Below are 26,550 nucleotides of genomic sequence, written 5' to 3' on the forward strand. Positions count from 1 at the left end.
ACACAACTAAATCCAACAAAAAAAGAGCTGCAAATTGCAATTATAAATCATGAACTCCTGTTCTTATTACATGTTATTCTCTTGTATTTTGAAGACTAGTTTCACTTAAAACATAAATGTAAAGGATTTCACAAATTAGTCTTCGCTTAATGATAGATAGCCCTTAATCAAACAGAAGAGAGTCAAAAAGGCAAAGGCCACCACCAACGCGACCAGCACGATAGATGACCTCTATCGCTGTGTTTTCTCAGCCACAATCCCCCAGAAACTCATATTTTATTTTAGTCGGGTGATGATGCAAAAAAAACCCATGAGAAAGCTTCTTCAAAAATTGTGGGGCATGACAGCTTAACATTGCAGGATTGTTTAATCACGGAACTCTTCCATGAAAGCTTCATGGAATGCCTTGAGCCTGGAGATGATGGCAGGGATCTTATCCTCGTGCGGCAAGATTGTGCATCTAATGTGCCAGGTTCCGGGGACCTTTCATGATCCAAAAGAAGAGAATGAGCTATCAAACAAAGTTGTAGAGAGAGTGACTAATGTTACACACGATTAGCATTCTTGTCGAAAAGAGAAGAGGTAAGTGACCAGAGAAATAAGCTCACCTGTCCGAAGCCGGATCCAGGAACAACAACAATACCGGTAGCATCAAGAAGGCGGCGAGCATAGAATGCGTCCGGTGCTGCTTTAACTGCTTTGGCAGCTTCGATTGCCTTCTTTGGTAGGTGCAGTCGCGGGAAAAGATACATTGCTCCCTCGGCCTTGTTGCATGTTACTTCCTCCAAACCATTAAATGCATCTTCCAAAGCCTGTAGCAAGTCAACCAAGAGATTATTATTTTCAAACCACAGCACAACACTTTTTAGATGTCAAACGCATCCCTGAGTAAGGTTTGATAATCTTAAATGCAAGTAATACTGCAATTCCAAGTTGTGCAGTAATTTTTTCCTTGTGATAGCAATAAAGTGTCTATTTAAAGAACAGAAGGGGCAATGATGATATCACCTTCGCGCGTCTGGCTAAGGACGAAAGAATCCCAGTTTTCTCTGCATCGAAGGATTCATATGATTCATCTCCAACCTGCAAGCTCAACCAAGTTATTTCTCGTGATAATGATTTGATAGCTGCAAGAATGTACTCACCTTCGGTGGATTCATGACAAGGCTTGCAAGAATTTGGCCAGAGATGTTGGAACAAAGATTTACAGATGCCACTTTGTAAATTTGTTCTCTAACTTCAGCAATGAAGCCAGTTACCTCCATGTATCCTCCCCTTTTTCCACATTCTCCATAGTAACCTAATGGAAAAGGAAACAACATACAGTAAGGAATGCTTGCTTTCAAGTTCGAATGTATGCTTATCATCTGACTGGAGAGCACCATACCTTTAGAAACTGACTGAAATGATACTAAAGGAAGATCCTCATCACCGTAACCCATGGATCTTGCAATCTTCTTGAATGAGTTAAATTTCTTGTCATCAACATATATATTTTCTTGATATACCTACAATATTTGGCACATTGTATTAATGGCCACAGTCAAGTGAGGGAAATTGATGTCTCTAACCCATGTCATGCCTTACTTGTAGATATCAATTAAACCTTTAGTGGCAATACACCGAGTCTACAATATGTGTTTAATTCAAAATATTGGTTGTATTTGCCTCACCTCATCTGCCAGAAGAACCAGCCTTTCATTCTTGCAAAACTCAACTATTTCCTTTTGGTTTTCTTCTGCAAGAACCTGGAGAAAACCAGAAAATCTACTTAATCAGAAGTAAAACCTGTGGAAACACTTTATATGAGTACTTTAACCAATAGGTTAACGTTTGCTTTCTGATACTATAGACGAACCAGGGGTAGAAAAAATCTGCTGTCAGGAATCAGTAGAACCACCACAATATATTATTATTCAAAGATGAACCTTGAGGGATAAAACATGATAAACCAACATTAAACTATAGAAAAGTACATGTTTCCTATAACAGCCTATGGTAATGGACAAAGATGCCTTTCTAGTAATGACTCCTAATTCATGGCATTGCAGCTAATCCTAGAAAAAGAATTCCTTTGAACTTTCGACCGAAGATCACTAGCCGCCTCTTAATATAATTTGCAGACATTTTTTATTTCCTTTGCTAAACATGATATGTGATCCTTTGAAGAATATTCTGTTGTAAGGTATCCAATAATGTTAAACAATTTAAACTAAAGAAAAAGAAGACAAAAACACCTGTCCGGTGGGATTGCCTGGATTTATCACAACCAATGACCTAACAGTGATGCCCTTGGATCGAGCATCTTCCAACTGTTTTTGTAGCTCTGAAATCTCCAAGCCCCATCCTGTAGATTCATTGAGGTAGTACGGAACCTGATCATAGCAATTCAAGCAATTAGCTTTTTTGGGCAGATAGCTATATCCACATGATATAGCAGAAAAAAGATCAATTAAGTTCAACATATCCATGAACAAACATACAAGAGAGCCACCATGAAGAGCAATGGATGCAGAATACAAAGGGTATTGAGGAATGGGGCAGAGAATGCCATCTTTCTCAGATCTTATTAACAACTGCATCATCATGTGCACCTGAAGTCAGGAGAAAAAAGGCAATCAGTATAAACAGTAACACCTCTCATCTTTATCATGAAAAGAACTGACGGAATAAATACTCCTGGGCTTGCTCCATCTGTAAGGAAAATATCATCTGGATTGGCAGGAAAACCATCACGAGCAGCTATTCCATCAGCAATTGCATCCCGTAATCCTTTAATACCCTGTAAAACGACCAACACCAAGGTCCTTAAGACTTCGTAACTAGAACTGAAAATAATTGTGCAAGCAATAAGAGCATATTCTTACCTGGCTATGGCTGTAAGCTCCTGTAGCCCCACCAGGTATCGCATCGAGAATCTGCCATGCTCTTGCTATTGCATCGGCACTAAGGACAGAATACTTATGTTCAGAGAAATGCAGCACAGATAACTTAGATATTTCACCCTTGTACTTATATAATTATTGATATAAGTCAAATGATCTGAGTTTAAGGTTGCATAACTAGGTGGAGAATAAAATTTACTATATCAATGAGATGTTCTTTAGAATCTCCAATATGAATAGAAGAAAAGGGCCTTCATAAGGCTCATACTCTCCAACAGGCTAACTTCTCAACATTACCTAGAACCTAGATATCTTGTCAAAAATTGTTTCAAAAGAAGAATCTTAGACATGCAAAATGTTCTATTAAATTGTGCACATATCTGGTTCCACACTGTCTGATGTTGCTGCGACAAGACTCATCTGTAATTCCATATTACTAAAACCGGAGTTTCACTAGTTAACACTGCGCAGCTCGAGTTGCTTGGAACAAGGACTATCATAGTGTGAAGTGTGAACTCTCATAAAAGCACCAGTTTATAATGTGATTCTGGACATTTGATAGAATGCTAAGAGAAATGCAGAGACCCTGGTGCTTGTATCAAACTATTTTTCTAGCACAATGGCCCTGGATATAACTATTTTCCATCTTAAAGAATAAAAGCTAAGGAAGAGATAAATGATCCAAGGGCTATTGATGACAAGGAAATTACACCAAAATTTCAAATTCTAATAGAAATATCTGAAGACTCAAGTTTTCAAAAAGTGCTGCCAACATATCACATAAAACGGCATAAGACATATTCTGTTAGGCTCAGAATAGTTCAGGTGGAACAAAATTACGATGCAGAATAATGCTTCACATATACCTAAACAAGGCATGGGTTTCACTTTTGTCCAGAAGAGGTGGATGGTCACACAACGCAAGAACCTGAAATAGACAATCAGATATCAGAGAGAAACTGGGTTTCACTGTCCTAGAAAAACGTTTGTATAAGCACACACCTCACGGAAAAAGGTGATGGGCTGCTGACCAAGAGACTGAGGATTACCAATATTGCAGTACAGTATCTGCACAGAACATTGGATTCTTCAATGAATTTGTGAGAAAACAAATAAATTAGACGATGACTATAATCAAAATAATAATTACTTAATATTTAATAACAAAGAAATGGCAAGAAGACCGAGAAAAGGAGAAAAATTACTGCCTATTTGTAACTGTATAATAAGGAATAAGAAAAATCACACATACCTCCTCGAAGGGATGAGACCCTGGCTTGCTTTGCAGCTCTTGTTGCAAACGCTAGAATTGCACAGACGGTGATACAATCATTTCTTTAGGAAATACAAACATAGGAAAGTGCATCTAGAGAAAGAGAAAACAAAGATATGGAACATACAGCAAAGAGAAAGAAAGTACCTGTGCATGGGTAACAATCTCACCACGGACAGCATATTCACATTTTAAAACCTGATGGAAAAGAAAGTTGTCTTAATATTTGTTATTGATCTGCGTGCCATTTGTTCTTTAAGTGCAAACTAAAACCAGGCAAAAAGTAGGAGGCGTTAAACAATTTGAAACAAATACTCAAAATATGCAGGCAATATGACATGAGTAGAATTACAAGAGTTAGCAACAGTGGATCCACTCGAAAAACAATGCTCTCCTGCTTGTGATCGGCACAAAATATGGAGCACAGTATACAAGAAATGGACAAATTCTAACCATGCCAACCAGAAGATGCAATATACCAACACTTCAATAGGTCATGAAACCTGCTAAATCAATTTTATCCTTACCAATGCCTGTTAACCAAACTACTTGCCGAATCACTTCTGATCTTCAAACATGTATTTTGGCAGAATAAAATACATAAATGTTCAAACCCAACAATCAGGAAACCTAATTAAGGAGTCAAACAAAATTTTCTTGCACAACAGAAGAAATAAAGAAAAACAATAATCTTAATAAATAAAAGTAGATTAGGAAAACTTTCACCAAATGAGGAACACAAATGACATTCATATTTTTGCGTCCAAACTGTTTTAGGGAAGACATCACAGAACTAAAGAAAATGTAGATTAGATGTGTTCAGCTAAAAGGTATCGCTTTTGAATGAAAGAGTAAACCAGTAACACATAACCCGCGGATGCAAAGCAGCACAACCCATCAACGAGAAGAACCAAATAAGAAATTAATCAAAGTGGTCAAATTGACAACCAAATCCACAGATTGACCAAATATCGCCTCCGAGCAGTCAGTAAGGAATAGAGAAACAAGAAGAAATAGGACTTTACAAAACCAGCACGAAAAGTATGCGAAGAACAGATGCGAAATCAACATAAGAAGGGAGCGAACGATTCGATAAGGCATTGATGATCGAAATAGATGAAAAACCGAACATTCTGGTTGATCGTGTCGAGAGTGACAGGACTTGCGGCCGAATCCATGGCGGCGGCTGCTGCGGATGCGGAGGAGCAAAGGGGAACGGAAAACAGAGGAGGAGAAGAGCGGAAGGAACCAACTAGCAGCCTTTTGGCTCTTTCCGTGGCGAATCGACGCATCTTAAAGGTCTCCGGACCGCACTCGCCCTTGTAATTACCCACGGAATATCTATCAACGAAGATAAATACCAAAGAATTGTGGGGAAAATTTGATCGATCCCTCTCGGATGATGAGCAGAGGGCGGCGAGACAGCTGAGAGTCGAAGGCGGCGGCGGCACCGACGAGTTTGGAAGAATTAATCGCACGCAATCGATCGTTAATAATAAGATTTTTTTTTCTTTTATAGAAGCTCGCTATTGACTTTTTTTTTTGAAGGCAACCACTTAAAAGGATATATAATTTCTATTGATAACTCCTCTTTCCTATTTATAATTTTATTATTTATTTTTAAATATTCTACAGATAGCTCTTGTAAATGTGGATAACCAATTTTTACAATAGTAAAAATGGCTTCAATATAATTTTTTATTATTTATAACCACTAGATTACTCGTCCAACTCTTTTTACTTTCCCACAGCCCTTTGGCATCGCTCGTCGCTGCTCGCCGGTGGTGGCCGAAGGGGAAGGGGAAGGGGAAGGAGAAGTGTGATTGATTCATTGGTATAAGAAAGAATCAGAGCATTCCAAGTCTTCTTTCAGTCTGGAGGGCGATCGATTGCAAGGAGACGGATTTGTGATGAAGACTTCAAAACTCTGCTTTTGATCGATCACGAGTTCCCTCCTCGCCTCTTGAGATCCAATCATTGGTTTTCGTGTGTGTTGAAGAAGAGATCCGGTATGGCCGAGCTCCGGCCGCGGTGATGACGGTAGAGGTGCGGTACCGTGGCGTCCGAAAGCGGTCGTGTGGGCGATTCGCGGCTGAGATCCGGACATCTGGAAGAAGGCGCGGGTGTGGCTTGGCACGTTTGACTCCGTCGAGGACGTCGCCGCCATCGCCATTCGCGAGCCCGAGGCTAAGACCAACTTCCCCTCCTCTCCTTCGCCGCCTGTCCCTCCCTTCCGCTGCGCGATTCGCCCTTGGTGCGCCATCGTCGTCTCCGCCTCCACCGTAGCGGCCGACGTACAACAACTTCAGCAGCATCGTTGAGTCCTTCAGCGGCGTGTCTCATCAATTTTGTGTACCAAATACCTTAATATAGTAGTTTCTTGAACTTTTAGATACTGAGCAATTATTTCATCAGGAGATGATCCAAAACTAGAAATATAAAAGATCAAAGTAGAGTAGCCAATTACTCAGAAATCTAAGTGGAGAGCTGTTTAAATACTAGAATATGAGAGAAGAAGATTACAAACTCTAACTCAAGATCCAACCTCAAACTATTAGATGCAATATATTTTTTTTGTTAGTATACCAATAAAGTTACATGCAAAACTATAAATGAACTGCTGTAAAAGAGTTCCACATTTAGTAATGACAATTGTGTTAGGAAATATTGATACATAAGGAGAGATTGAAAATAGCACTAAGTTTCCAATAAAAATAACACTAAGAGAATTTCTCACATTAGCAAAAATTAAAAAAAGATTAAATTGGTGTCAGTGAAATTTGAACAATATATTATTTCAGCAAAGTGTTCTGAAACTGATGTGTCAGTGAAATAGAGGAGTCTATGCAATCTGTAATTGCTGCTGGTAAGATGCAGCAAGTTCTTCAAGTTTGTGTCTTCATGGATGAGGGTGATTTATGGAATTTACAAGGTAGTGTTGTTTCTTGTTAATTGAACCTCATAGAGAAGGCAATGTTTTTGTAGACAAAAGATGGAGGGTGCAAACACTAAATATCAAACAAGCAAGGGAGAAGAAAACATTAAAGTTGCAGCCACTTGAAATATATGTTGAGCAAGTGAAGGTTTAGATGTGTTTGTTCTTGAGAATCACATCTTGTACCTACTTTTCATGTTGAATTTATGTACAACCTAACAAATCATAACTCTGCTGTTGATAAAGATAATTACTTCATAGTGTAAGATAAATTGATGAACAAACTGAAGATAAATTATGATGGGAGAAATAAGCAGCATAAGAATTTGAAGAAAATCTCTCTCTCTCTCTATCTATCTCTCTTTTCAGAAAATATTTGTCTACCTCCAACTCTAAAGAATTCTCACTGCTGATCAGCAATCAATTCTTACAAACCCTAATATGAGCATATCCATTTTTCTCTGTATAGACATGAGAAATTTTATAATTTTGACCACCAACTGTGTCAGATTCAATTTCCAATCTTTAAATGCCTTCCTTCCTTTCCTTTTCCTTGGTTGTCCTGAGTTCATTGTATCTATCATTTTCATTAGGATGTATCTACATTCAATTGACAAACATCTCCCACCGATTCATCTGAGAAGAAAAATCTTTGTCCTGCACACTGAATTCCCCATCAACATTCAATCTATATAATTTTCCTATGAGTTTATTCATTTAATCAGAATGCGACTCTAACATCCTTATAGATTGTAACATGAGATAGGTCATACACTCACAGGTAGTAAACCCAACATACTTCAATATTTTGATCTCAGCAACAAAGAGAGACAAAATGTCACCTTATCCTCAACCAGAGAGAGAGAGAGAGAGAGAAAGTAAAAAAGTCACATTTGAGAAATATAGTTAAATTGTCACCTTATCTTCTACCAGACAGAGAGAGAGAAGGTAAAAAAGTCACATTTGAGAAATATAGCTAAAGTGTCACCTTATCCTCTACCACACACAGAGAGAGAGAGAGAGAGAGAGAGAGAGAGAGAGAGAGTTAAAATCTCACCTTATCCTCTGCCGGGGACTCCTTGCATGATGTCTATTGGCAGAAGCGGCAGAAGAGGAACGAGAGAATCCGGGGGGCGTGAGGAGTCTCACCAGCCCATGGTATGGAAGCCAGAGCTCACTGAGAACAACCTTATCAGCTCTGTGCTACGATCCTATCTCAAGCATACTTCTCTTTCTCCAGCTCAATCGATTCACATGCATGGTCACACTCACTCACACACAGGACAAATTGCTGTCTCAGCTTCATCTCGATCCGAAAGGCGACAAATTTTTGTGATACCATGAATCGGTTGTGTTTTGTCTTCCACCTTATCAGGACCCAGGATTAGATATCCTCTTAAATCTTCTTGCTTCGTCGGCAATAGCTGGCTTCATGTGCTCTGATTTCCTGTGCTCAGCTTTGGAGAGTAGATCTTATCTGGAAACCCAGAGTTCTTATTGAACACCGACCCAAGAGAACTGTGAATTGAGGGATAATTTCCGGTATAAAGGTGACGAGATTAAGAACCAAAGATCGTTTGCCAGCCACGGTGTTCTGAACTCAAAACAGTGTAGGGAAAGAGACACTGACCAAAGATAACAACAAGATATAAGGACCGACACCTTCTCTTATCCCGTTCATTTCTATTCTCCATAATTTTCTCGTCCCAATGGCAGTTCCTCTGAGGAGTGGTCTGTCCTTTCGTTGTGTTCATGAGACTGGGCTGGAGAGGAAGGAGACAGATGTTCCAGGTTTGGATGTCTTGTCTTGGAAGAACGACATCAAGGGAAGGCGATCTCTGCTGAAAGAACCGAGAGATTCACACGAATGGAGGCCCCAATGGAGGCCCCAAAGCCACCCAATTTCCCCAATTCATGTGACTATTTCCCTTTTGTTCCTCTCTGTTGAATTTTTGCTTACTTCTCTGTGATATCTTTCTCTCGGAGAAACTTTTTGATGCAACGAACGCATTTGTGAACCAAACATGATCTGCCAGGAATCCTGATGCTGTTGCTCAAAATGCAGGGTCAGAACACTTCAATGTGTGCTGCTCGAGCTTTTAGGTGGTGGGAGAAGAACACCTCATCAAATATGACGGAGATCGAATCAACAAACCAACTGGTCCACTCATTGCTGCATGCTGAGGATAAACTCGTAATCGTCGACTTCTATTCCCCAGGATGTGGAGGTTGCAAAGCTCTGCATCCCAAGGTTATACACGTCTCCAATCCAGCTATTGACTCTTCTCATAGATTTTCTGATCACAATTTAGAAGAACGAATCATCATGTTCTGTTCTATTAGTGTTCGTGATCCAAATAGTGTGATCACTCTTGTCATGGCAACTCTTCTTCTCATGGAGTTTGGCTTCTTCTTTTCGTAGATATGTCGACAAGCTGAGATGAATCCAAGTGTGATGCTTCTGAGAGTCAATTGCGAGGAGCACAAAGCCATGTGCCGAAGCCTTCACATCCATGTTCTTCCCTTCTTCCGGTTCTACCGAGGCGCCCAAGGCCGCGTCTGTGCCTTCAGCTGCACTAACGCAACCGTGAGACGACGATCGACCCGCTTACGCGTTCCGTCATACATCTGGTCGGCATAAACAGTACTGATTCCGAGTCCTTGATCTGTTGATGCTCGCAGATCAGCAAGTTCAACAACGCACTCGCGAAGCATGGGATGGATCGGTGCAGTCTCGGGCCTGCGAAAGGCTTGGAAGAAGGCGAGCTGCTGAGTTTAGCTTCGAATCCAGACGCCCATTTTGGTTATCCATGGCGATCCTTGTCCTAGGACTTGGCTCTGTCGATCCCTGATGAATCTTCAGTGGGGGAGGTCGAAGCTGCAGCAGCAACAGCTGCATTGGCATTGAGAGGATCTCAAATATGTTAACAGGATTGGCATTGAAGGAGTCGTGTAATTTCCATGAAGAGTGTCCATTTTTCACCTATTAATCATTTTTTTATATCTACAAAATTCTGTATTTCCTTTTTTCTTAATTTTTTTTGTTTTATTTGTAGCGTGAATTCCTTGGAAAAGTTTTTTGTAAGGATTTTTTCATGGGATGACCCTTTTTCATATTTGGCATAGGGAATTCTCACTTTTTATAATTTTCAAAATAACCCTCATATGACACAATACTAACTCGTGGATCGATCGGTTTCTTTGGTAGTAGTTCATAGGTGAATTGGTTTAAACCACCGTAAATCTATTAAAAATAGTATATATATATATATATATATATATATATATATTGTTTTTTTTCTTATTCTTAAACCAATTAGAACAATAATTTAATTTTTTATATAAATTGATTTATATTGGGTTTCGAGTTAGTTTGTCTTGGTTATAATGTTTTAGTGGAGGTAAAAATAAATAAATATTTTAAAAAATACTATAAATAATAGTGTAAATTCATATATGAGATTGGGTTTACCTTGATCGTATATATGTTTAAAAGAGGAAACTATGATAATCATATTAAGAGTACTTTGAATATTATGAAAAATAGGCATGCTATCCAACTTAGTTGATTTTGTTTAAATTGTACGATATCATTAAGTGTTTACATGACATTGCTATAGAACAAGGAAGCAAACTAATCATAAACACTACCATAAAGGTTCATCCATTCATGTGTTACCTGAGTAGCTCCTATAGGGAATTCTGGGGGTGATATGGCATGTGCAATGAAAAAATATATAATTATGGGGTGACATCCTATGTGTTGTAGCCTCCTTTCTCTTTTTTTTCCTTCTTCCCTTTTTTTCTCCCTCTTCTTCATCTTCTCCCACCGATGACCCACACCTCGTCTCCTCTGTTTCCTCGTGTGGGAAACAGAGTGCATATGAGATGATGGTATAAAATGGTTTTTTTTTTATAATTGAATAGTTTAAGCATTAAAATACCTATATTTACATATAGGTCCTTCAATTTACAAATAGGTTCTTATAAATAAATTTCAGAAAATGAGGGATATTACATAATGTGGGTTTTACATTCATTTGCTCGATTTTATGATCATAATATGCTGCAATAGCCAACAGAATTCATATGGATTTTAGAATAGCTACGGGTGAGAATATTTTGTCATAGTCAACACTTTGTCTTTGATGATACCTCTTAGCTACTAGCCTTGCTTTATAGGTCTTAATCTTTCCATCTACTCTAATTTTCTTCTTGAAGATCTATTTGTAACCAATGGGTACAATACTCTTAGGTTCATTAACTAGATTCCAAACCTTCTTAGAGTACACAAAATCCATCTTAGAATTCATGATTTCTTGCTACTTCCTGGTGTCTATAATCGTAATAGCCTCCTTATAGTTATGAGAATCAATATCCTCAACATACTCTCATTTGATATATCTCACATATCTTTTAGGAGAATAAGACACTTTATCAGACATATGTAAAGTTAAAACTTGTGTGCTAGTTACCTAAACAGACCCGAGCTATAGAATGGTGTCTGAGCTAGGTTCTCCAATCTCGCACGACTCTATCATGCTCTCATTGTCTCCACCAAGAATATGTTCCTTTTAAATGAATATTGTTTTCTTTGCTATGAAGACTTTTTTATCCTTAGAGTGATAGAAATAATACCTACAAGTTTCATTGGGGTATCCCACGAACTTATACCGCTCTGTCCTGGAATCTACCTTGTTGAGGTTGTGTCTTATGGGCAGGGTAGCTCAAATCTTAACGATCTTAAGATCGAGATTCTTATTTTTCTATATCTCATATGGTGTAGACACTACCGACTTAGTTGAAACTTTGTTCAGAAGGTAAGCTGTGGTCTTTGGGGCATATCTCCCGAGTGAGATAGGTAGATTGGCGAAACTCATCATGGATTGCATCATATCTAACAGTATACGATTGCTCCTTTCAAATATACTAATGAACTGAGGTGTGTAAGGAGGTGTCCATTGAGATATAATCTCATGGTCCTTGAGAAATTGTGTGAACTCTATACTCAAGTGTTCACCTCTTTGATCTGATCGAAGGGTCTTGATACTCTTTTTAGTCTGGTTTTGCATTTATTCTTATACTCCTTAAGTACACATATTTATATCTTAAGAAATCATCAGTAAAAGTAATAAAGTATGAGTAACTACCTATGACATGAGACCCATACATCACTATGTATGAGTTTCAATACCTTAGTGGCTCTCTCTCTTTAGTTCCACTAAATAAGAGTTTATCAGCTTTTCGCAAAGGCAAGGCTCGCAAGTTACATATGACTCATAGTCGAATGGATATAGATATTCATATGACATCGAGATAACCGAACATATTGGTATAATGTATACCCGTCCATATGATAGAGGTGACTAGTCTCATAGCTGCTCGTATGGGGATATTAGGGCTATAGTATAGGTACTTATTAAAGAATGAGTTCACTGATTGGTCCACTCACGGAATGTTAGATGGTTGATGATACCTCATTGTCAAACAACGATTCTGTTGTCCTAGTAGATGTACTTGATCCTTAGACTTAAGACACTAAAGATGTCATGTATAAGTACTCCACTCTTTGATACCAGACTTATAGGTTTGAAAGTTTCAAATCTAGCACAACTAATCATCGCGAGTGATAGCCAACCTTACGAGGGCTATTGAGTATCAATAGAGGATCATCCACTCTCGATATCATGAGAGGAATATCTCATATGTTCTTACTCAGATAAATTTTTAACCAAGGTCATTCATATTTAGAGAGAAAGAGTTATCCGAGAGAATCCGATTAAAGTGAGACTCGAGGAGAAACCGTATAGGTCTGGCAGCACCATGCCTAGCATATGATCTCTAGGATATTAAATGGATGAGGGACTATAGGTATATGATAATTAAGGACATATAGATCTAAATGATTGAATTCCTCTATATCATTTGAGAACTACGACGTACTAGCATAACGTTCATAATTGATGAGTCGAGATAATAATTCACTGAGCTAGAATGAGTTCTGACAAGTATGACTCACAGCTAGCTCAATATTAGGCCTGGAAGGTCACATATATATAGTAAGTGTTGTGACGAGTAGAGGTTCGGATGTGAGATATCCGTTAGAGTCCTTATCTTATCGGATATCTATTAAGCCCTTGAATTATTGGATCTCTTAAATAAGATCTAATAAGAGCTAATAATATATTATTGGGTAGATATCAACTAATCCAAGATACTTTGGTAATTCGATAGAGATTCGATCCCCAATAGAGTAAGATCTACTAGGGTTAAGTTGACAAGGGACCTTTATAAATAAGAGAGAACTAAAAGGTCATAAGCTAGGCTTCCTAATTATCACATTCTATTCTCCTCTCCTCTTCTCCTCCTCAAATAGTAGGTGTGGAGATTTGGTCAACGATTTGAGGAGCATCTTCGTAGCCCCTGTTATGTGGATCACCGTTAGAGAGGAGAATGCTTGACTTCCTTCATTCTCTCTCACATATCTATAGAAATTCATATATATATATGATCTCCCTAGGTAACACAACTATCTCACACGTGGTTTTCAATTTTGTAGGTTTTTGCGTGCCAATCTTCGTACGACAATGAACACCTTTTGAAAAATTTTAGATTTTTGTTTTATGATCTTTTGCTGCACATATGATATCGTCTCCAGAATTCTCTACAATCCGTATACATGATTCTCTTTCTAGAGAACCGATACTTATCCCTTATAGATATTTGTCTCATTATAGTAACTTTTTTCTTTACGTCTTTTCATTTAAAAGTTTCAAAGACCACTATTCCCTTAGACTATTCTACCTTGTTTAACAAATTATGCACTATTTTGCCACCATAAATACACTTGCTAGATTATAACTCTTCGTCGATATAAGCCCCGTCGGGCCCCTCAAGGCTTAGTAATATGTTGAACTTATTGTACACTTTAATCTTCTATATACTTATCTTTCTCATGCTAATTAGAAAGTTTTTATATTTAATGGTATCGTATTTTGATTGCTTTGGGATGACCACAAACAATCCATCATTTGTATATAAGCTCTTGCATCAGCATTGAATTTTTCGAGTTAACAACTCCCCTTACATCTGTGAACTTTGCATAACTCTTTTAATCATCAAGCAACCCATCATCTCTCCTTGCATAATCTCATCCTTTACCAAGGACATCACTTGCCTTAAGTACCATTAGATTTAGTTATCAACATCGAGTCGTAGCTCGAACTAAGCCATCCTAATCTTTGTGCGCTACGCGTCCTTCCTAGCTCACTCGTCCTTGTATTGACTTTCACGTAAAATGTTAGTCATTCATCTAAATGCATATCTTGGATACCTACTCTTTTAAGCAACTTTTTTTCGTATGTCTCTATCCTTATTTCAAATGGTTGTGCGTGTTAGTTACCCTTAGTGTAGCCTCGCTAGGTCCTTTACGTTTGCATACCAAGTGTTTTTAAGTATTCATATCCAACTTCGATACTATCTATCACATACTTAATTAGTATTGTCTAAATTATGTAATATCCTTGTGTGTTTGTTCGCAAAGGATCAACCTTCTTGAAACCTCTTATAATCCCTTGAGGACCTACAAAGAGAACACAGGTTGTAGAAAACATTTAACTTGGGATCGTATAACCGGATAAAAATAAATACTTAATAGATAATTCAAATTATAAACATATACTTCATAAACTTGGAATAGTCATGCGAAAAGGGTTCTAAGGTGATCCGTTAAAACCAAAAGTACTCGTAAGTACCCATATGATATTGTTGAATAATAGGATAGCAAACCAGTCCTATACACTATCCAAATGTTCATCTAGTCATGTGTCGCTTGAATAACTCTAGGGTATGATATTGGTTAACACTTTACACTACTCTATGGAACTAGAAAATATTTAAAATAATTACCTAAATGATTTATTTCTAGAAAATATTATCTTATACATATTTGTCTATGATATTATGGAAAAAAAAGTAATTTTTTTTTTGGAATATCATCGTTATTTCTATTATATTATACTAAAAGTACTTAATTAATTTCATCATAATTCTTAGGGGTGATTTTATAATTTTGGATTCTGACCAACGCATGAATGGGTTGAGTGTGGCTTCAGCGTTTACATCCAATTACAAATGGAACGGGTCGAGTCAAACCGGTTTAAATTGGAGCTGACTCGAACCCAAGTCGGTCATTTATATATAAGATCGGCCCATCTAAAATTCTCTCCCAACTCCAAAGCCATCGACGGTTCAATTCCGCAAGGAGATATCAAATTCGCTCAATCCTTCTTCCCCAATCGTCGTCCTAACCCTGCAATTCGTCCGATTTCGGCTGGATCTCAGTCGTATTGGCTAAAATTTCATCGCCGCAGAGGGGGATCGGAGAAGTGTTCGCCCGAACCCTAGCCCGGAGATGTCTTCTTCCTCGGGGCAGCCGCAGTTCCGGTACACGCAGACGCCGTCGAAGGTGCTCCACCTCCGGAACCTACCGTGGGAGTGCACGGAGGAGGAGCTAATCGAGCTCGGCAAGCCGTTCGGTAAAATCGTCAACACCAAATGCAACGTCGGGGCCAATCGCAACCAGGCTTTTGTTGAGTTCGTAAGCGTCGGAGCCCGGTTTCTTGATATATTTCTCGATTTATGAACCTGCTTTTCGAAATTATCGGCATAATTTTAATCTGGAGTTGGTTTCATCGGTTTTATTATGTCACTGTGGTTCTTTTTCTTGTATGTTGGAAATTTGGTTTGCTATTATCTTGTTCAATTATCTATTTGAACTTTCGGTTTTAAGTCGCGATCTCTTTGTCCGAGACTTAAGAATCTGTGGGGAACATGAAGAGCCTGTTTTGAACGCTTGAATTCCATATGAATATAAAAAAAAAAATTCTTGGCGGAGAATGTATGTCATTAGATGCAAGAAGTCGATGGGAGGAGGATTATGTCCATCACTTGCATGAATCCCAAATTCCTGGCGATACCTTGTTCATTACGGTGATTTACAACATTGAAGATTTCTGTTGAGTTATCTGCCACAATACACTTTTGCAGCTTCTTCTATGAAAGTATTTCATCATGACGAAATCAATAAGATTTCATCACCATCTTTTTCTTCTTGTCACTTAAAGAGATCAAATCTTTTAGCCAGAAAAGAAACAATAGTCTTCGATTTAGTTTATGAGAAGTCTGGAACATCTCATTAATTTAATGTGGTTGAAAATATTTTTCGAGGCTCAGTTGGATGAGACACCCAAAACATGGATCAAATGATTTCTTTTAGCAAGTTACTAAAGTTTTAATAGCATTTATAAAATTTATAGTTTGAGGTCCTCTGTTTGTGAAATGAACTAGGATAGGATACCGGTTCTTTTAATTTCTTTGAGAGGTTTTCTACATCATGGTATCAACACGATGCCTACAGAATACAGCTAGAGGCTCCATATTATTTTATCTGAATCTGTTGTTTCTGCCATTCCAGCCTCTTGCTTAACCCTACTATTTTAAAATTATGAAGCAATGATGCAAATCATGTAGTCCTCTTTCGTGGTTTCATTAAAGGAATATGTGATTTTCTTTTTACACATTATTTGAAGCAAGGTGTGAAATATACAGATATTGTGCTAGGCTTTTGTTCTTCTTCCTTAACATTGTGTTTCTTTATGAAAGTTAGATTTTAGACGATCACATTAAGTCCATGAAACATAGTAGTTTAACATTGTTATTACTTATTAGTACCGTTTCTTTCAGGCGGACCTTAATCAGGCCATCTCAATGATTTCATATTATGCCTCCTCATCTGAACCTGCACAAGTTCGTGGTAAGACTGTTTATATCCAATATTCAAACAGGCAAGAAATTGTGAACAATAAGGTCTCTGGAGAGGTTGCTGGGAATGTTCTGCTTGTTACAATTGAGGGTGTCGAAGCTGGTGATGTTAGCATAGATGTTATTCACTTGGTTAGTTCTGTTACAGTGTGACTCTTTTATCTAAAATCCTATGATGCATTTCAGATGTAATTTCCTGTGCTTTAAGCATTTTGGTAATTTGAATTATTTAAAGTTAAAGGGATATGAGGGACCTTTTTTTATCATATATAGATATATAAATCAAGCTAACATTGTTTTAATCCTTGGACATACTCTGAATTGCTTATCAGGTCCATGTTAACACAGAGTATATCTCTTTGTCAGCATCTGCATTCGGAGAGATATCATGTTGGTTTTGCTATCTCTTCTTTTGACTATTCTGTTCTGATTCTCTGTATCTCACTGTTGAATGAATGTTAATATCTAACTGCTGCTTTATTCTCATCATCCTTAAGTTGTAGGTTATACCCAACTTGTGTGTCTTCAACTTGTTTCTGAAGCTGTTTTTGGAGGTTAAACTTCCATTCTTTAGGATGTTAATTCTCTACTTCATACTTTAGATGTTATGTCAAAATTTTCTTTTGATAGTGATGTAATGTTATCAATTTACTGCTTATGGAGGATAACTGCATATGTCCCTTCTCACATTCGATCGGGCTTTTGGAGGCAGTGAGTAATGTGATTGATGCATGATGTTCATCTTATTAAGTAAAAATTTTTCATATATGTTGCCACTGGAGTTGTGATGAATACCTTTGTCTTACAGGTGCCATTCGGCGCTTATAAGTTATATGAGATGACTTAATTGTTTTCCATATTGTCATGATTGTCATTTGATCTCTAAAGAGTCACTATCTTACTTGGTAGAGTTCTTGTTAGCAGTATTGATCAGACTTCTGTCTATTAGGTCTTCTCTGCCTTTGGGTTTGTTCACAAGATTGCTACTTTTGAAAAGGCTGCTGGCTTTCAGGTCCTTTCATTTTTTTCAACATATTCTAGTTGTGAAGTCAGGAATGCATCTCACATTAGCATTTTGCGCATCTTCTGTAGGCTTTGATCCAATACACAGATGCACCAACTGCTTCAGAAGCTAGAAATGCGTTGGATGGAAGAAGTATCCCCAGGTTTCCTCAGTTTGTCTCATTTGAACATTTTTATAAGACAATACACACTCTTTTCCTGATTGTTTTCATGATTTACAGGTACTTGCTTCCTGAGCATGTTACATCTTGCTACCTACGAATTTCTTTTTCTGCACATACAGATTTAAATATCAAGTTCCAGTCTCATCGCAGCAGGTCTCTACACTCAGTCAACCTTGCTATAAATCTGTACTTCTGTTTACATTGAATTGCATTTCTGACCACTTATAATTTGACTTATCAAATCTTGTGACTGCTTCATAGCTGTTTGTCACATTTAGTGATGATAAAAGTTAGCTGCCTGGACAAAAGCTATATGATTAATTAATTTTGTATACTGCATCAATTAAAATTTTCTTTATTTGTTGGATATTCTCAAGATGTTAGGAACCTGTTAACCTCATATGCATAATTATGCATTCTAGAGGATTACGATTCTCATAAACAGGATGATGGCCTAGCACATGCCAAGTTGATTTTTCTGCTTCTTTAGTGTAATTCTGATTGGCGCTAGTGCACTAGTTCTGTGTCTAGATGCCCAGGGAGATTACAATATCCATTAGTGGCATCTTCATTCTTGTAATCTGTTCTTCATGATGGATGCAACATCTTTTCCTTCCTTGATCATCCTTGTTAAGTCAGTACTTGTTGAAATTATAATCTAATGCTTCTATTTTAGCATTACCTGACTTTATACTTCAACAATAAAGTTTTCTTTACCAACAACAACAACAACAACAACAAAACCGTAAGTCTCAATTATTTGGGACGGTTAAGATCCATATTCATGAGACATGACATAGTTTTACACTGGTTTTCAGTGATCTAACGCAACTGCCCACCTTTTTAATCTGGGTTTGGGACCGGCATTGGCAGTGTTATGAAGTTATCGTTATCGAACTAGCAAAAGCAAGTCTATGCTTTCCACCTAGGGAACCATAACCCAGGGAATGATTCAAATTTATTAATAAGAGAAAAAGTTTGAACTTATCTCATTTTGCATTTCCCAGAAAAACTCTTTCTAAATAACCATTTCAAAGATTACACTCGTATTCACATATACTCTAAAGCAGCACTTTTGGAACATGCGTAAAGATATTAGAGCTAATTGAGCTGATTTATACACGTTTACATCCAATGTGAGGCAATAACTCAGGTCATCAAACTTTTGGCATTGTGTTTTGGTATAAGAATTGGAACATTGGGCTACTTTAACAGGCAACCATTATCTAAGTGCAAGTTCCCAAATTGTATTAATGAAAAGTTTACTGTATTCTTTGCATAGAAGATTCGTATTTCTTATGATGATCATTTCCCAATCTTCATCCAAAAGGACAAAGTGCCATGATTCTGTTGTAGGATGTGTAACTTAAGGACTCGAGTTTATGCTCTCTTGCTTTATCATTCATCTTACTCAAGCCATGAACTCCTGCTTATCTAGACTTCTCATGAAATTCTTTAATAATAAAGGCCTTAAAACTTAGCAGAACTGAAGTTATAGGTTTCATATATCTTATGAAGATAGGGTTTGACTGTTTAGTAATTATTCTATTCACATGTCATGCCTCTTAATGGACTATAGAAAAAATAAAATATGCATGTCTTTACTGTGATCTTGATCAGCTAGATAACATGGCCACTATGAAATGCCATGTAATGTATACATTGAAATAAAAAAAGGAAATTTTGCTTTACTTATCACATTCTTGCAGTTTCTGGCAGATATCTATGTTTTGATGGGGAAGTCTTAATTATCATGGCTATAATAATTAAGTTGTTGATTAGTTTCCCATTTAATTATATCCTATGAGGTTCTAATATTTACTGTTTAAACACCGATCTTGCTTCGCTGCAATTTTCAGTTATAGCTGTTTCCTTGTAATAACTATAGTTCTTATTTACCTTTGAGACATTATGGCTTCTTGTTGTTAAATTTTCAATTACTTCTGGGAAGTGTAATCTAATGAAGTTCTTACTAGTCCACTAATTTTTTATTTTCTTTGGCATATGTCTTCCTTTGGTCAGTGTTATTCAACTTCTTTTAATATATACCTGTTGTTATTCTTTTACTTGATATAGTATATCATCTACAGATTGGAGTGTATTATAATTGTAAAATTCGATCTGATGCCACATAATATCATGCAGAGATTACACTAATCCTTACCTACCTGTAAATCCATCTGCAATTGAGGGGAATTTGCAGGTTTGTTTCAGCTTTGCAAAAGCTTTACTTTATGGTTTTGTTTAATTGTTATGATTAATGATTATTTATTTTCAGCCTGCGCTTGGTCCTGATGGGAAAATAAAGGAACCTGAGAGTAACGTGCTTCTTGCAGCAATAGAAAACATGCAGTATGCTGTCACAGTTGATGTTCTTTACACAGTGAGAGACTTTTTCTATCCCACTGTCATACATTTGTTGAAGTACGAAATAATATTGACTAGAACTTTTGTTCATTTAGGTATTCTCAGCATTTGGTACTGTCCAGAAGATTGCAATATTTGAGAAGAATGGTGGAACTCAGGGTTTGATCCAGTATCCAGGTTGGATCTCCTGCCAAGCTATTTTTGTTTACTCCATTTCATTTTTTTTAGTTGGAAGCACTTTATTCTATGTGCTTTCATTTTTTTCAAAGATTTAGGACATGTTTGGTACCTGTATTATGAAACAGACTAGTGTTTCCATTTCTTGTGGGGCTTCAACATTCACTATTGATCGTCTTTCGACAATTTTTCTCACCATCCCTTCCTGAGGACCATATCCAGTTCTAGGTCAAAATGGTCAAAATTAGAAGTAACTGGGTGCAGTTACAGTTTAGTTTTGGGTTTAAACTGCTTTATAAAGTTTGGGATTTAGATTTTTTACTGTTCCTTTTTTTTTGTATCTGTTTGCCTCCAATTTTTCCTTTAAATTGGCAATCCAGATTCAATGTGTTCTTCTACTTGTTCTAGTCTAGAAAGAATTTAGGGTTTTTAGGTTCTTTTTTGGCAGGTCCAGTTAATCTAGCTTGACTGCCCAAAATTTAGAACTTGAGACCTGCTGAAAATTTGATTGTTGGCTGAATACTTCAGACAAGTTTTTATCAGCCTATTCATTCAGGAGCCCTAATGAGAATTGGACTATATGAACAAGTGCTCAAATACCATTAGAACTTTCCCTTCTTCACCAAAGATTATTATAATAAAAATAAATAACAAAAATTTCAGAAGTTTAAAGCTAATAAAAACTGTATATGCTTATATATTTATTACCAATATGTCTAGTAAGATAATTCAATTTTAAAAATCTCATGGACTGAGAAATATAAAAGCCAATATAAGGGAAGTCATTCATAACTCGTGGGAATCTCTCCCGTGTCTCCTCTGTTCTCTCTCTCTCTCTCTCTCCTGTCATATGGCAACAGGTTGGTAGCTGAAATATTGCCTATTCTGTTCTTGTGCTTCGGCTTATTGTTGATGATGGCACCAGCAGCTGTTGCTGTTTCATTGTTGGAACTGGACTGGAGATTGATTTTCCTGTGATCTTGTAATTTAACCATGAGGTTAGCTGGAACTAAGTCTACTGTGTCCCATCCTAGTTGGGATCAGCAATTTTGTGAAACTTTGCGGTCTAGCTTTCTCCCATCCTTTGGTCCTCTGGCCCTGTAGGAGTTGGTAGATCACCATCCTCCCCCGTTATGGAGTAGCCAATAATGGACACTTTGGGGAGTTGGAGTAAAGGTAGAAAAGTCAGAAGCAATTTTAACAGCAAGAAAAAATGGAACAAAATGGATATTTGCTCACTGATGGGATGTTTGGAAAGGTTGATGTGGATGTAACATTTTTCAACAATCTGGGTGGTTGAAATCCACATACCTGACCTTGCTGTGGACCAATGTTGGGAGTTGTGGTGATTCATTATCTGGAAGGATGCAGTAGGAGGCTGTGGAGGAGATTGAATGGACCTGGGATTCCATAGTATTTTTGTGACAGGGATTTTATGATAAATGCAGAAGTTAAAAACGAGTCTTCTTGAACTTTTTTAGTTTCGATTTGCTCGTTTCCTTTCTGCTGGATAGGATTTACCCCATTGCATGATTTACTGAGTAGTTATCAAAATAGAAAAACATCCAAAACTTTTTTGCTCATTTCATCCATAGTATGGGTCTGCCCCATGTTTTGAACATCCAAATCTTAGCAGGTTTTAAATCCAGTAATTGTTGTATACATATATTATTCCAGTTTTTGCTAACCTTCTTTCTTCATGCTATGTCCTGTTTTAGATGTAATCGAGCTTCTGATTCTAGTTCTGGACCTTGCTCATTTCATGGTGTTATTTTACCATGAGGTTGGTTTTCCTTGGGCGTCATGTGTAGTTTTTCACTTCATGAACTAAATGTTGTTATTTTCTGAATTATTTTGGTTGAGCTGAGCTATTCCACACCGAAAGTACCATTTCCCCCTACTTGTATGATTTTAAAGGAATTATCCAACATTAAAAGCATGTTAGAAAAATGTATTTTTGTATGTATTTCTCAGTCTATTCTTTGTCCAAGGGGCATCTTTCTGTTTATTTGTGTATGAAGATGCAAAGAAGCTTTTGAGGCTCCTTTCTTTCATGATTAATTGATGTGGCTGCTAGCTGCTTTGTTTTTGTTTTTGTAGTTGTTGTTGTTGTTGTTGGCTGCTAGAGTATTTGATACAATTTTCCCTTTTCCCATCAGATGTGACTACTGCAGCTGTTGCTAAAGAGGCTCTAGAGGGACACTGCATTTATGATGGTGGCTATTGTAAGCTTCATCTGTCATATTCTCGTCATACTGATCTCAATGTAAAGGTACAACTATGATTTTCCAGGTTATACAGGAGTAATATAAGTGAGGAAAAATTGTAGGCATTCGTCTCTCACTTAATTTTGTAGTTGTTATAAGCAAGAAACTCAGAATTAATTATGAGGGTAATAAAGAATGATGTCAAAACCTTCTGAAATTTGAGGGGGGGAAAAAAAGATGAGAATGGTAAGAATGATCTGAATCCTCTTGACTTGTGAATAAGTGCTCTTCCGTAGAGAACAAAACCATATCATTCTTTTTATTATCAATATTATTTGTTGATTTCATGAAAAAAAATCTAAGCTATGAAAGATGCATCTCTTGTTAAAAAGAACAAAACTGATGATTTATGAGGCTTTATCGGTTAGCTTCGGTTTAAACTTCATTGCAAATCTTTGACAAATCCTTAAAGTGTATGCTTCTTGTCATTCGAGTCTCTCTCCTCTATTTTTGGAGTAATACACTTTTTTTCTACGTGCATGTACTATCTTCAGGCTTATAGCGACAAGAGCAGGGATTACACCATTTCTAGCACCGGGATACTTTCCAATCCACAAGCTTCCTCTGTGCCAAGTGCTTCCACTGTTTGGCAAACTAATCCTCAAGTAGCTGGAACTTCTGTCGGCAGCATTGGCATGCAAGCACCAGTTCCAGTCAGACAGACAGCAGCTTGGGATCCAAGTAAAACAACCTTTGCATCACCGGCTGGAACATTCCCAGGCCAGCCATTTGTTCCATCTGCAGGTGCCCCGTTCCCGACTTCCGGCGGTCCTCCTAGTGCACCAGCTGGTTATTTTCAAGCTTCGCAGCAGAGGCCTCAGTATGGTGTTCAGCCAAGACCTGCTAGTGGCGCACCGCCCTTTGGACAACCTCCTGGGTATTTCTAGTCAACTATATTTTCTCTTGCGCTACCTTTATTTAATCAATAGTTGCACCGGATAAAATTATACGCTGAGGTAACGCCAGCCCATTCATTACCTGGGGCTTCTTCAACCTGTAATTACACCTAAACTTGTGTGTACCACAATTGTTTCGCTCTTTGAAGTGGTTCAACAGGTAGCGAGGACTTCTTTGAAGTTCTTGGTGCAGCATTGTGGCAACAGCCTGAAAGCTGGGACTGCTAAACCCCCATCCCATTTGTGTGGTTAAGTTGGGATGGTTGTGGAATTTTAGTTAAAATTAGGGTGGTTAGTTTTGATTATAGCTTATTGAGGTGCCAAATGCGTTTGATTCACATATGTTGAAGGATCAAATTATTTGATTAATGCTAGTTATCAACCCCTTACTACACATTTTTTATGCTGATCGAGTTTTACCCAGCTGTTCTCCATGTTCAGCGTCAATTATTTTTCTCTTTGGCAGGAATTATGGTTGTTTCTTTCTTTTCTTTTCTTTTTTTTTGCATTTGGTATTTGGATATATATAACGAAGTAGGAATGAAGTAGCCATGTCTGGTTCGTTGTCAAACCAAAATTGGCACGAGTCCGAGTCGATGTCAGCCTTAAATAAATGGGGTTTGCTAAATGATAAGATGGTGAAGGCATTGATTGCTGCTTATAAATGTTGAAGATTTGTTTAGGACACAAGGGTCGTTTCAAGAACAGCATATATGTGATATCCCATTAATCTTATAGCCTAAGATCAGTGCAAAAGCTGTTGTAACCCCATTACTAACATTGCTTTTCTTGAAAGCGTTATTACAAATTAGCTGATGAATCAACCTATTAACTTTTCTCAAGTCAATATTGTTCCATGCTACTTTGTAAAAACCCACTATAACTAACGAATTTATAATTTTTATTTTTATAATCAACGATACATCCTTGCATAAAGTCATTAATGGTAATTGTTTTAATTGATAAACAGAACATCTTCAGTCAGACTATTTATTTCTTTCGTCTTTCATTCAATAACTGACGCTTTTGTCTCTGCCCTCGCTTCGAACGCTTGACGGATTCTCCATGGCTAGCGGTACAAATAAAAGGCTATGTTTGCTGCCTCCCTCCCCCCCTCCGCCCCCCTTCGGTTTTGCCTCGCCTTTGCCCCCATTTCTCTCGCCTCGCCAGTTTCCTGTAAGTTTATAACCTTGGAATTGGAAAAGAAATCGAATTTGGATGTTTTTCTTGACTTCTACAGATTAATTGGCATCGATTTTTCTTTTCGAGTTAGAATTGTTGAAGATCCTAGGAGGGGTTTATGTTGATGGTTTCTCTCTCCTTTTTTTCTCCCCAATTTTCCTTAAAGTCTTTCACCTTGGAATTTGAAGTTTTTCTAGACCTGTTTCCCTTGATATTTTTGATTTTTTGTGTGGGAGAAAAGAAAATTTCAAATTTGATTTAACGCCGGCGTCGGTTTCTCCTTGAAAGTTAGAATTATTGAAGATCCACGGGGCTTCTGTCGACGGTTTCTATCTTCTAGTTTCCGCCGATTTCCCTGTTCTTGCATCTGGAATTCAAATGCAGGAAGAGAGGTGGCATCAGATTCATCATCATTCCCCACACCTACTTCGATCTTGTGCTCTTCACCGATGCTGGGGGGAGCTGGAGATGTGCATGTAGTGTCCATCAAATGGGTCCGGTACCGGGCGCAATTCCATGTCCAGGAACTGGCAGAGCAACACCAACCTCAACGGCCAGTCCCTCTCCTTCAAGGTTATTGCCAGTGATCGACACACTGCGGGCTCCTGCAAGCTGGTCCTTTGGACAAACCTTCAGTGGTGGTCAATCCCACTAAGCCATTTTGAGATCATAGTAAAGATCATATGACATGATAGCAGATGTTAGCAGTGAACTGCTCCTCTCTTGAAGAAGAATAGGTAAGGGAACTGCTCCTCTCTTTTGGCAGATGTTAGCAGTGATTGGATCTCACCTCCACCTTCAATGGACTTGTAATGAATCTACATCTGAATCTCAATATGACAATTAAGAAACTTATCATCCAACTTATAGTGTAAGATAGTATTCCGATAAGAGCATCCATCATGTTCATGGGCTTGTTGATGTCATGTCTCTTGTATATACTTGTTCATCAAATTGTTGATCTATATACTGACATCTGATTGATACAGGCTATGTTGCAAGGGACATGCAATCAGGAAGCCATCTGATCTCTACCAAACTCGTTTCTCCAGCAAATAATTAGTCATTGGCATGAAGTTCTACCTCGTTGACATCCATCTGGCAGAGCAGTCTTGAAGTCATAGCTTATGTACATTGCAGGTTTGGCACACTTCCATGTTTACAGAAAATTTTGAGTCGTCCTCGTGCAGAATTAACTACGTCTACTGCATCTTCGCGTGTCTCACGAGTAACATGCATCACAGATTGGTCTTCTGAGAGAAGCACAAGTCTAAAGTTTGGTAAGACTTCATGTTCATGGGAAACATGAAGCTTAGTCAATGCATCGTGAGCAGAACAATCAGCTTTGCTACTGCTAATTGCAGAAAAATTCCTGGCTTAGAAAAGCTTACAACTCTAAGAAACTTACCTACTCGAAGGATTGATGCATCTGCTTGAAGCTCAAATCTCGTCTCGCTGATCTCTGCCTTTGCTAATCAAAGTTTATGGCATGATAGTCCAAACAAAACACAGATTGGATTGGAAATAATTGGTCGGGAAGGATGACAATTAACAGATGA

At 37.8% G+C, this 26,550-nt stretch overlaps 3 protein-coding genes across 6 annotated transcripts; 2 read left to right on the plus strand and 1 right to left on the minus strand.

Moving 5' to 3' along the window:
* Positions 1 to 11: 11 nt before the first annotated feature.
* LOC135595883 (alanine aminotransferase 2-like) lies at positions 12 to 5,670 on the minus strand. Of its 2 annotated transcripts, none has more exons than XM_065087346.1 (15): positions 5,289 to 5,670; positions 4,306 to 4,356; positions 4,138 to 4,188; positions 3,888 to 3,953; positions 3,752 to 3,813; positions 2,868 to 2,946; positions 2,678 to 2,782; positions 2,484 to 2,594; positions 2,238 to 2,375; positions 1,674 to 1,748; positions 1,388 to 1,508; positions 1,146 to 1,300; positions 1,009 to 1,083; positions 609 to 812; positions 12 to 483 (listed from the first exon to the last, which is right to left on the minus strand). In XM_065087346.1, exons 1-15 carry the CDS (start codon positions 5,448 to 5,450, stop codon positions 367 to 369), a joined length of 1,572 nt encoding a protein of 523 aa, XP_064943418.1. In that variant the 5' UTR covers positions 5,451 to 5,670; the 3' UTR covers positions 12 to 366. The 2 variants fall into 2 exon arrangements, with proteins under 2 accessions (XP_064943418.1, XP_064943419.1); XM_065087347.1 differs by having other exon boundaries at positions 5,412 to 5,669.
* A 2,538-nt stretch (positions 5,671 to 8,208) lies between these two features.
* LOC103968606 (thioredoxin-like 1-1, chloroplastic) lies at positions 8,209 to 10,207 on the plus strand. Its single transcript, XM_009381872.3, has 4 exons — positions 8,209 to 9,009; positions 9,159 to 9,344; positions 9,516 to 9,680; positions 9,776 to 10,207. Exons 1-4 carry the CDS (start codon positions 8,803 to 8,805, stop codon positions 9,920 to 9,922), a joined length of 705 nt encoding a protein of 234 aa, XP_009380147.2. The 5' UTR covers positions 8,209 to 8,802; the 3' UTR covers positions 9,923 to 10,207.
* A 5,118-nt stretch (positions 10,208 to 15,325) lies between these two features.
* LOC103968608 (polypyrimidine tract-binding protein homolog 1) lies at positions 15,326 to 24,203 on the plus strand. 3 transcript variants are annotated; one of them, XM_009381873.3, is made up of 10 exons: positions 15,326 to 15,692; positions 16,838 to 17,047; positions 17,865 to 17,927; positions 18,008 to 18,081; positions 18,160 to 18,255; positions 20,248 to 20,305; positions 20,381 to 20,485; positions 20,565 to 20,646; positions 22,806 to 22,918; positions 23,408 to 24,203. In XM_009381873.3, the coding sequence occupies exons 1-10, from the start codon at positions 15,507 to 15,509 to the stop codon at positions 23,798 to 23,800; spliced, it is 1,380 nt and encodes a 459-aa protein (XP_009380148.2). In that variant the 5' UTR covers positions 15,326 to 15,506; the 3' UTR covers positions 23,801 to 24,203. The 3 variants fall into 3 exon arrangements, with proteins under 3 accessions (XP_009380148.2, XP_009380149.2, XP_018675336.2); XM_009381874.3 differs by having other exon boundaries at positions 22,806 to 22,871; positions 23,408 to 23,548; XM_018819791.2 differs by lacking the exon at positions 18,160 to 18,255.
* The last annotated feature ends 2,347 nt before the right edge of the window (positions 24,204 to 26,550 follow it).

This window comes from Musa acuminata, chromosome BXJ1-10 (assembly GCF_036884655.1).
Source record: "Musa acuminata AAA Group cultivar baxijiao chromosome BXJ1-10, Cavendish_Baxijiao_AAA, whole genome shotgun sequence".
In the NCBI taxonomy this organism is placed as follows: domain Eukaryota; kingdom Viridiplantae; phylum Streptophyta; class Magnoliopsida; order Zingiberales; family Musaceae; genus Musa; species Musa acuminata.

Coding starts and splice junctions, on each gene's coding strand:
- LOC135595883 (XM_065087346.1), bottom strand. CDS start 5,450: ATGCGTCGATTCGCCACGGAAAGAGCCAAAAGGCTGCTAGTTGGTTCC. Junction 3,814..3,887: donor CCATCACCTTTTTCCGTGAG/GTGTGTGCTTAT, acceptor TGTCTATTTCAG/GTTCTTGCGTTGTGTGACCA. Junction 1,301..1,387: donor ATTTCAGTCAGTTTCTAAAG/GTATGGTGCTCT, acceptor CTTTTCCATTAG/GTTACTATGGAGAATGTGGA.
- LOC103968606 (XM_009381872.3), top strand. CDS start 8,803: ATGGCAGTTCCTCTGAGGAGTGGTCTGTCCTTTCGTTGTGTTCATGAG. Junction 9,010..9,158: donor ACCCAATTTCCCCAATTCAT/GTGACTATTTCC, acceptor CTCAAAATGCAG/GGTCAGAACACTTCAATGTG. Junction 9,345..9,515: donor GCAAAGCTCTGCATCCCAAG/GTTATACACGTC, acceptor TTCTTTTCGTAG/ATATGTCGACAAGCTGAGAT.
- LOC103968608 (XM_009381873.3), top strand. CDS start 15,507: ATGTCTTCTTCCTCGGGGCAGCCGCAGTTCCGGTACACGCAGACGCCG. Junction 20,486..20,564: donor CAGTTGATGTTCTTTACACA/GTGAGAGACTTT, acceptor TTGTTCATTTAG/GTATTCTCAGCATTTGGTAC. Junction 22,919..23,407: donor ATACTGATCTCAATGTAAAG/GTACAACTATGA, acceptor TACTATCTTCAG/GCTTATAGCGACAAGAGCAG.